The 10,624-nt window shown below is 35.4% G+C and overlaps 1 protein-coding gene across 1 annotated transcript; it reads right to left on the bottom strand.

Annotated features, from left to right (window-relative positions):
• Positions 1-2,190: 2,190 nt before the first annotated feature.
• On the bottom strand, positions 2,191-8,944 carry LOC149834248 (sm-like protein LSM1B). The gene is made up of 5 exons (XM_090010037.1): positions 8,289-8,944; positions 4,826-4,894; positions 4,625-4,740; positions 4,382-4,444; positions 2,191-2,815 (listed from the first exon to the last, which is right to left on the bottom strand). Exons 1-5 carry the CDS (start codon positions 8,347-8,349, stop codon positions 2,738-2,740), a joined length of 387 nt encoding a protein of 128 aa, XP_089866163.1. The 5' UTR covers positions 8,350-8,944; the 3' UTR covers positions 2,191-2,737.
• Positions 8,945-10,624: the final 1,680 nt, after the last annotated feature.

Genomic DNA, 10,624 nt, shown 5'->3' with positions numbered 1-10,624 from the left:
GTGGTTAGCCTAACCTTTGTCGGTGGTCTAAAGTATCCGGTTTTTATCGCGATATTTTAGGAATATGATACGTTGTCAAAACTCAAAAGTGTATCGCGCTTTTATTGCAACGTTAACACGACGTGAACAGCTTTTATAACGTTCTTATTTTCCTTTATTTTTATATACAGTTTGCACAGTTTTACGTGTGACGATATTTTCCCGTGATTTTCAGAAAACATTATCAAGAACGGGATTTGTGACTTTTAAGAAAGGGAAATCTCGGGTTGGGTTATAAATCTTAACCCGTAGTTAAGAAGGGCAGGGAGGGGTTGATCTCGTGAGAACTGGGAAGGGTAACTGCCTCCTTAACCATAGTTAGTTAACCGTGGCGTTTTATGTAATCACCAGTTTTTCTCTTCCTCTTTTTTGTTCTTTCCCTTTCTCTAATTAATGGCTACTTGAAATGACCGTTTTGTCCTTTTGAATCCAGTAAAATTGAATTGGACCTGGATCCAACAACAATTTTTTGTCAGACAGAGAGACCAGGTGCCATTTCACGTTCTGGTTGGATTTGGGTCTATCTGGTTGGGAGCGAATTCTATGTTCAGAATTTATGGAAGATATGAGTCGGATATGTATCGGGTCATGCTTAATCCAACACTTCATGGACCAAATCAGAATTGGGAGCATAAAGCACCAGACGTGTGGGGCCCACGGAAAACATCACCGTTTTCGCACCACACAAAATGCTTACTGAACTAAATATATATATAAAAGTTACCAAGTTTCTCATAACTTCTGTATTTGACACACTCGGGTTTGAGGAGATTCGCGGATTTGCGATTCGAAGATCTAAGAACAGACCCGACTCCATCTGTCCTCACATGTAGGATTTCCTCCACCTCCTCTAATCCACATCAGCATGTCCCGTGCCACCTCAGATCATCGGGTATGAGATCCGAGGCTGACGAGAAGATCTTTGCAAATTAATGTCTAACACACGTAAATATGTACATGTAAATTTTCTTTGTTCCCTAGAATTACAATATGCGGCCTGCATTTGGCTTTGCTCAAAAAAATTCTCTTAAGATGACTATCTCTGATCAATCAAGTGATTCTAAGCTGACTAGAGGGGCATCGTTTATGTGCATTAACTCTGAACATGTGCAGCATTGGAAGCAAAACCATATCACGTGATGAGCAGAAGTAAACTATACCAACTTCATGTTATTCAAGTTTTATTGACAGATTATTTGGGTAGCGTCAGATCTAAAATGCCTTGGATCACATGCCCCCCAAAGTGGTTCAACGCCATTCATCCTCACCATGAATGACGTCGGTGCCTGAAAAACTGAGACCAGTGGTGAGGTTTACTGTTCTTAAGGGATAGCATTTGCTACCCCGGTGAGTAAGAAACCCCTTAATTGGAACTCATCTAGGGAGGTTGTTGTGACCAAATCTGCCCTCGTGGATGCGTTCAACATGATCAAATAGTAATAATAAACCTTTGGATCATAGTTTTTCGACATGAAAATATGTTTTTTTCAATGTTTGAAAATTTGATACATTGTAGGCTGTTGCTTTTTCAACTCTCATAAAATCTGACATATAAGTCAGAAAAAACATCATCCAAAGCTCAATTTCTACTAAACTTAACATGTAGATCACATCTGATGCGTCCGATGTGCAGAAAAACTGAGAAAAAATACAAACATTACAAATTTTCACTAAGGGTTCCTTACCCACGAGGGTGATCAACATTACCCCTTTTAAAAATATTATGATTTTTTATTATAATATTGTAAGCAAGCATGGACACACACACACATGATCCTCCTAAAGAGGGGTCGAACTTAAAGAATGATTAGGCAAACTTGAGGATGAATTTAGGTAGGTCAAAATTGGCTGTGTTGGCTCTTTTATTTAGGTAGGTCAAAAATGTAGACAATACAACTCTCTCTCTCTCTCTCTGACAAAAGCTGTTCATTACACCCTGAACCAAATACAGGTATGCACTTTAAAGGAGGGACAAATTCCATCAAACAAAGGTGGATGAACTATATGAACAAGAAAGATCCACCATCCATAAACAGCGGTCCCACCAAGAATATGTGGAATCTACCAAACAATTTGGACAATCCATCTTAATGCAAACAATAAATCAAATATAAGCCCTGCACATAGCAATGTATAAGCACCAAATCTTAGGTAAAAGATTCATTAGCTAATCCTCAAAATATTGAGGAAACATTCAATGTTACAATCAGAGAAATGAGACAGGACAGAATGGTGCAGTGTAGATCAATCAAAACCAACTTCAGCCAATGTATCGGACACATTTGGGAAGCAAACAATAAAAAGAGCTCCCCACAAGCAGCTAGATTCCAGACTTCAGCATTCATAAAAAAAAAAAATACAAGTGAAGAAATTTTCTAATCGTCTATTCCAGCAAAGACCTGTAAACCAAATTCCAAAGGAAAAGAAATAGAAAAACTTGAGCCTACACAAATCCTTCACACTCCCCTTATGATAAATGAACTCAGCAAGAGATTGCAAGGATATGTAACCAATGTTGACCATTATTGTTGAAACAGAAAATTCTTGGAACCAAACCCTGAAGGATCATTGCAGGCTTGACGATGTCATGATAAACTGAGGAAAAGCTGGAAACCTTTCTTGTGCACAGTAAAAGGAATCTCTGTATGCATCAAGATGTATTACCCAAATTGGCAGCGTGTTACTGCAACTATGACTCTCAATCCAAATCTAGAAATTCCATTCTCTTTCTCATAGAACCTTTGAGATCTGTAGCATCTTTTTCAGCCTTTTGAGCCTGTACAACAGATCAAATCAAACATTAGAAAAAAATACTACATGCACCAGAAGATACAGATGCCACGTTTGCAACCAATCTAGAGACTGGCCGATGCCTACCCCTTTCAATGTATTTTTCAACTTGAGTAATAAGAAAACTTCATTAGGGAATTGGTCAAATTCTAGCATGTATTAGGCCAATGTCAGTTCAATTCCATTGGACCCACATAGGGTAGTCTTTAAAATCCCTTGTAGAAAACTAACATTCACCTAGAAAATAAAATAAATAAGGTAAACGGAGCGAGGTTTAGCAGGTTGCTCAGTTTTGGTTCATACAGAAGATCAAGCTCAAGCCCAAGATCTCAAGCCAGCCAACCAAGTCTGAGTTCACTTGGTATCATTTGGAAGCTTTATCTTGGGTTCTAGTCTGGGTAGGAGCTAAGGTTTACAATGGTAGATACAAATTGGCACATCTGTGAACTGGAACTCTGACCACCCCTTCATGATTCTCCACATTCTTTCTTTCCCAATCCGCAAGATTGTGACACCAGTAAATGATGCATGATCGGCTTTATGGTTTCATTTTATTTCAAGAGATGTTAATATATAATATCATTATAAATACCAGAATACTACATGCACGTATACATACTCTGTGTGTGTGTGTGTGCTGGTAAGCTTGACTTCAAACAGGCTTTTAGCAAGCTGGGTTCAAGAACTTGATTAATTTGATACAATAAATGTAGGCCCTACGACATACTAACATTGAAATAGCAGTGGGTAGCAGGATGCACTATGACTGAACCAAGTCCACTGATGATCCAGTGAGTGACTACAGCAAAGTTGCTGGAATTGATCACAGATCTGAGATCACCTAGTCTCACAAACTCCCAACCATAGTCACAAACATCGTTCCCAGGAATTTCTCAGCAGTGAGATATCTCGGGAGATTTTGAAAATTTTAGTTTTTCTTGGAAAAATCTCTGGAAAACGTCGTTTTGTTAAAAAGTATTATGAATCATATGTAAAAAGAAAAATATTAGCAAAGATTTACAATAAATACATGTGGGCAGGTGAGATACAGCCATAATAGGAATAGGTATTGCAAATGTGAAAAAAATACACCAAAAAAATAGTCCTATCATCCAGGACAGCGAAAGTGGGCGGCTGGGGATTCTATTTAAGAGGCACGTTACCGCTCTCTTTGTTAAGCATGAACGCGGCCCTGCCACGGAGCTGCCATGCACATGGGTAACCGTAGGCAGGCCCACGTGGACTCCTCCACATGGGCAACTGCTATTGGTTGCAGGTTGCTCTTTCCAAAAAGTGGGGCTTCTGCCTTCTTTTAAGGTAGGCCTCTTTACTTTTTTGTTGGCATTTAAAAGGTAGCGATAGTATCACAACTTTTTCAAGTCAAGCAAGATTTTTAAAATCTCGCGATAATATTGGGTTTATTACGGTTTGCTAATAAATCGTGATAATATCGAGAGATTTTCAAAATCTTGGTGATATTTGTGACTATGCTCCCAACTCAGATACCACCACTTCATATACAGTCATACACAGGATGTTGATCGGATCTTACACTTTTTATCTCCAAAGCTGATACACGAGTCATGTGAGCTGGAAGCTCCTCCTTCTCAAGATCCTGGATGACAACACGGTCAATATTGGAGATAAAGATCATAAGAATGAGTAGTTTTATAGTATCATCACATGCAAAAAGAATCAGTCAATATTGGAGATAAAGATCATAAGAATGAGTATCTTCATAGTATCATCACATGCAAAAAGATAATCAGATAATTAAAATACATGATAAATATACCAGCTCGCCAATCAAGACAACATTTTCTCCTCGAATAACATAAAGACCAAGAGGAATATCACAGTATAGGTCTCCCACAATTACACGCTCACATGCACCTTCAAGTACAACATTTGCTGTTTGATAAATAAAGGCAGAGTTAGCTAGTGGATTCTGAGACAGTTCTAAAGAAGCAGTTCTTCAGAAGAAAGACATCTTTACCAAACTGATCAAAGGAACGAAGTACCCCAAGTAGCTTGTGCCCATCTCTAAGCAACACAAGAAGTTTTTCTGAAATAGTGAGCAGATTCTCAGTACAAACTCAATGACTTAAAATGAGATGAATACCTTCATTAGAATGTAAAACTAAATCAAGAACACAATTTAAAAACAATGATCACATGATTTTGAAAATAGCCAAAGCACAATATGTAGAGAAATGTGAAATACATCAAACATTGAAAATAGCCAAAATAATGCTGAGAAGTTCAATTTAACAAGCAAACTCTAGGGTAGTAGAAACATAATAGCAGAGGACCCATGTAAAATTTGCCCTCAATTACTGGGAAGATTGCCATCAATTATGTGAGACAGTAGTCCTGCATACCCAGGGAGAAAAATATAAAAGGCAAAAAAAAAACTCAAGCCATTTCATGATCTTACAAATCATGAGATCTAACCTATCCAATTACATTCTCACCTATCCTTCCAATCAGTGTTATCAAAAACGCGCCTTGAGGCGCAAAAGGCGTGCCTCGCCTTGAGGCGCGGCCCTCTGTGCCTCAAGGTGCAAATATATATATATATATATATATTTTTTTTTTACAACAAGATTTCTGAGACATAATCAAAAAGATTTTTGTAGGTTAATCTCATATATTTTCCAGTTATTTCAGTTATGTAATAAGTTTCTTAGTATATTACTAGATTTTAACTTTTGTTGGTTAATCTCGTATATTTTTCAGTTATTTCAGTCATGTAATTAGTTTCTTAATATATTTTAATTTTTGTTGGTTAATTTCATATATTTTTCAGTTATGTAATCAGTTTTTTAGTTACTTTTATATGTTAATCTCATATATTTTAACTTTTGTAGATTAATCTTATATATTTTTCAGTTATTTCAGTTATGTAATCAGTTTCTTAGTATATTTTAACTTTTGTTGGTTAATCTCATATATTTTCCAGTTATGTAATCAGTTTTTAGTTACTTTTATATGTTAATCTCATATTTTTTAGAATAATCTCATATATTTTAACTTTTGTAGGTTAATCTCATATATTTTCCAGTTATTTCAGTTATGTAATCAGTTTCTTAGTATATTTTAACTTTTGTTGGTTAATCTCAAATATTTTCCAGTTATGTAATCAGTTTTTTAGTTACTTTTATATGTTAATCTCATACTCATATATTTTCCAGTTATGTAATCAGTTTTTAGTTACTTTTATATGTTAATCTCATATTTTTTAGAATAATCTCATATATTTTAACTTTTGTAGGTTAATCTCATATATTTTCCAGTTATTTCAGTTATGTAATCAGTTTCTTAGTATATTTTAACTTTTGTTGGTTAATCTCAAATATTTTCCAGTTATGTAATCAGTTTTTTAGTTACTTTTATATGTTAATCTCATACTCATATATTTTCCAGTTATGTAATCATTTTTTTAGTTACTTTTATATGTTAATCTCATATTTTTTAGAATAATCTCATATATTTTAACTTTTGTAGGTTAATCTCATATATTTTCCAGTCATTTCAGTTATGTAATAAGTTTCTTAGTATATTTTAACTTTTTTTTGTTAATCTCATATATTTTCCAATTATATAATCAGTTTTTAGTTACTTTTATATGTTAATCTCATATTTTTTAGTACTTATTTGAGATTTTCTATTTCTTATTGGTTGTTATTTCATCAATAAAGCATTTCTTTATTTATTTGTATTTTTAGATATTTTTTATAATTTTTTAAAAGTTTTCAAAAAAAAAATTTGAGGCTTACGCCTCGCCTTGGTTTTTGGTGGAGCGCCTCGCTACGCCTCAACGCTTTTCACAACACTGCTTCGAATAGTTCTATTACACCTCATCTTGCTGTTTCAGGCAATAAACCCAGAAGCACAACATGTTGGGATGTTCATTCAAAGATTAATCCAGGATAGAACCTGGATGCGGCAAAACTCATGTGAAGGAGGGCCTTAGCATGCTTCATGTTAATCATCCTCCAAGCATAAGCAACAAGAAGGATACAGTTATAAATACCTTGGAGTTACTTCCAACCATACAAATAAAGATAGAGAAGCTATGGGAAACAAGATTATAACCATCTAAATGCAGAACATGAGAAACACACAGAGTAAGATATATTAGAAGCTAATCTAGTTTGCAGTTATTGAAAACTCTACAATAAGATGGTTTTGATAGCAAAATATCCCATGTACCCATAACACTTAGTAGTTCAAAACCAACCAAAGCATGATACACCTTTCATCATGCCAGTCATATTGAAGGCATTTTTGGAAGTGATACAGCCTAAATATATAAAATGAGAACCTGCTAAAGTTGCACATTACTTAACAACTAGGCACATTTCGCATACCCAATGCATTTGGAATTACACAACTATGTGCAAATAATCAACTTGAAAGTCATAAATATGTATAGTCTCTTTTGCCTAAGATTCACTGAATCATCAATTAAATAATTCAGAGGGTCCAATCTCCAATGTGCACATGGATCAATTCATTTGGATGATAAATATTTATTAGAACAATTTATGGTTTGACTTTGAACAATCAAATGAAGTATTCAGGCTCCATTTTAGAATCAGATCTCTGCATAGTTATGAAATGATCTGCTTGTCAATACAAAAATTGATATTAACAAAACTTCATGGCAACTCTGTCAGACCATGATGAATTGTGAAACTGCTCTTACCTCATAATTTCTTTATCCAATGCACATTCAGCCCAATCCTATGCACATATAATTCACTAGGAATATCATACAAGCCAGTTATCGTTCTCATTTCTAAACTTGGCATTATGATGAAACAAACCCGTATTTTCTTAAGAATGTAGCAACGTTCCTTCAGCTCTCTACTTGGCTAAACCTAGTTGAAGACAACAATTTGAACTTATTAGACCAATTTGTCACTGTCCTTCTAACATTGGCCTCCCCAGTTGTACATGTCAATATAAGCAAATCCATGCTTCACTTCGAAAAGGGAATTTTTTGGGCAGTAATGGGCACAAGAAATGCAAAAATTCATGTGGGCAATGAGCACATGCAAAAGAGGTATCAAATTTATCCTTTGAAAGTTTGCATGATTTACAAACTGAACGTGTGTGCGCGGGCGGCAACATCCATTGGAACCAGACAAAAACCTTATGAACTAACAACTCCAAAGCAAAAAATGGTAAGCAACACTCTGAAATTACTGATCTAATATCAAAACCATTTGTGAACTTAACAAAAATGCAAGAGTTAAGCATATCAGCCAAACCATGTTCTACACTACAAACATTCATAACATGAAAAGCGTGAAATTGGGCACTTTGCAAAGTAAAATTATAAAGAAATGGTATCAATAAATAAAAAATAAACACCTTGGTTGGGAGAGAGGAACATGAATAACAAACACTACAAGCAAAAAGGTTTGATTATATGTGAGGAAAGAACATACTATCAAGATAGCTCGCAAGCGAGGTGGGGAGGAATATTTCGTCCGCGCTCGCCAACGACATCTCTCCGGTTCAATTCAGAACTCCTCTCGCCAACAAATCCCTCCCCAATTTCAGTACCAACCAGAACCCTAACAAATGGCATTGGCAGACCTCTCTACAAGTGCACCACCCACCTCAACCCTAACCCTAAAGATCTGCCGAAGCAATTAAACGGGTAAACACTAAAAGAAATCATAAACCCCAAAAATATCACGCATCAAAAGCATGATCCTCCCAAAAAAAATCAAGCATCAAAAGCATGATCTTCCCAGTGTATGTCAAAGGATCAGAGATGATCTCTCAAAAAACAGGAAAAAAATCACCAAAAAAACTGTTTTTTCTCTGTTGGGGCTGACCCAAAATCTTGTTTTTGCTAAGAAGGGAACACCAAAAATACGATCTCTTCTTACATGGGTGGTATGATATCGAGTTGAGGGATTCACCCACAGCCCAAAATCGAAGTTCCTAAACCCTAAACCCAGTTCCCTGCCCAAAGAAAGCCCAGGGGCCAAAACCGAGAGGACGATCCGAGATAGAAGAGATCGGAACCGACCTCGATGCGTTTCCCGAAAGAAGGACTCTCTCTCTCTCTTTTATTTACTCCCGCTGTCTTAGCCGGAAAGGAAAACGTCTCTCCCCCTTTTATCAAAAAATTGAGTACTGACAGTCAAGAGACGTCCAAACCATAGTGTTGGTTTCTTCAGGCTAATAAAAAAATACTGTGATATTTACATATTTATCGGCTATATATTGAGAACAATGATCTTTTTATTCTAGTTTTTATTTTTTACTTTTATTCCTTTTTGCACATGTTTTGTGGGTGTTCAGTTTTTACTAAATTTTGTCGCCAAAAATAGGATAAAAATACAAATATTCAATTTCTTGCAAGAATTTGGATGCCATTATTTTGGTGTTTTAAACTTTTGTCACTGTCATCACGGAGCTTGTTCAACATAAATAGAACCATAAAAGATGTAAACGCTTTAAGCCAGCTTGAATATAAATGTTAAACAACACGAGCCTCTCATTGTTCAGCTTGACTTGGCTGGTATAAGCTCATTAATTAGTAATAAATATATTTGACAAAAAACATAAATGCTCAAAGTGTTTGGCATGCAAACTATGGGTTTATAGATACATGGTATTGCTTTTAGTTTTGAAATTATATATATATATATATATATATATATATATATATATATATATATATATATATATATATAGAGAGAGAGAGAGAGAGAGAGAGAGAGAGAGAGAGAGAGTAACGGGTCCGTGCTAAATGAAATATGTTAAATGAAATGTACTAAATGAGGTTTTTCAGATTTTTTAGTTTTTTATTTAAATTCTGATATGTGATTTATGTACTTGATTTTATAGGAACATGAATGGATTTTTATAACGTTCAAAAAATAACGGTCCAAAATTGTTGTAAATTTTTGAGGCTCGAAGTATCATTTTTTTTCATAGAAAACACATGATCCAGGTGTGGATTCTTTATAAATCGACCATGCCCAACACATTTATGGGGTAGAAACTGCGGAAAAAATAACAGAAAAGAAGAAAAATCTTTTTAGCACGATTCATTTTAGCATAAACCCATTACTATATATATATATATAATCTTGGCTCGATAGGCCTGGGGTTCAACCCGTGGCGCTTCCTACTTTGGAATAACGTTTGCTTTTTTTAGTGAGTCAGTTTATGATTAACTCATTTACTCAAGCTTGTTACGAACTGAAGCTCTGATGGACTTGTCACAAAACTTAACCAAGTTTGAAGACCTCAAGTTCGCTTGCCAACCCTTTGTGAAATATACAATTTAGGCAACCTACTTGTTTGGATGATCCAACAATAAATAGAGACTTTCTGTTAAGAATATAGAGTTTTTAATAGACAACTTTGCTTTATTGGTGTCACAGGTGTGTTCGGCATAGCTTTCAGAAGTGGGCCACGTAAGGTAGCGTGATCGTGGGCCCCAATTGAAAACTTCCGTCCTAAAAACAACTTTGCTTTATCGGGTGTCTTTTCTCTATTAATAATTGTCATCAACATCATCCCTATCATATCATCAACATTATCCACATACCACTCATACACGCATGCATATACAAGGTTGTCAAAGGCTCGGGTTTACTCGGACCCGACCCGAACAAAACCCTATAGGGTTCGAGTCTAGGTATGGTGATAAATAAAAAGACCCAAGTCCAGACTCGAAGGTCCGGTTAATACGTGAACTTGGGTATAGTTCTGATTAAGATCAGCATTTTTTTTCAATGTAAAAATGATAAAAAATATG

This window comes from Nuphar pumila, chromosome 6 (genome assembly GCF_984573655.1).
Source record: "Nuphar pumila chromosome 6, dmNupPumi1.hap1.1, whole genome shotgun sequence".
Classification (NCBI taxonomy): domain Eukaryota; kingdom Viridiplantae; phylum Streptophyta; class Magnoliopsida; order Nymphaeales; family Nymphaeaceae; genus Nuphar; species Nuphar pumila.
The sequence above is the reverse complement of the archived record's forward strand: the minus strand, read 5'-3'. Positions and strand labels throughout refer to the sequence as shown.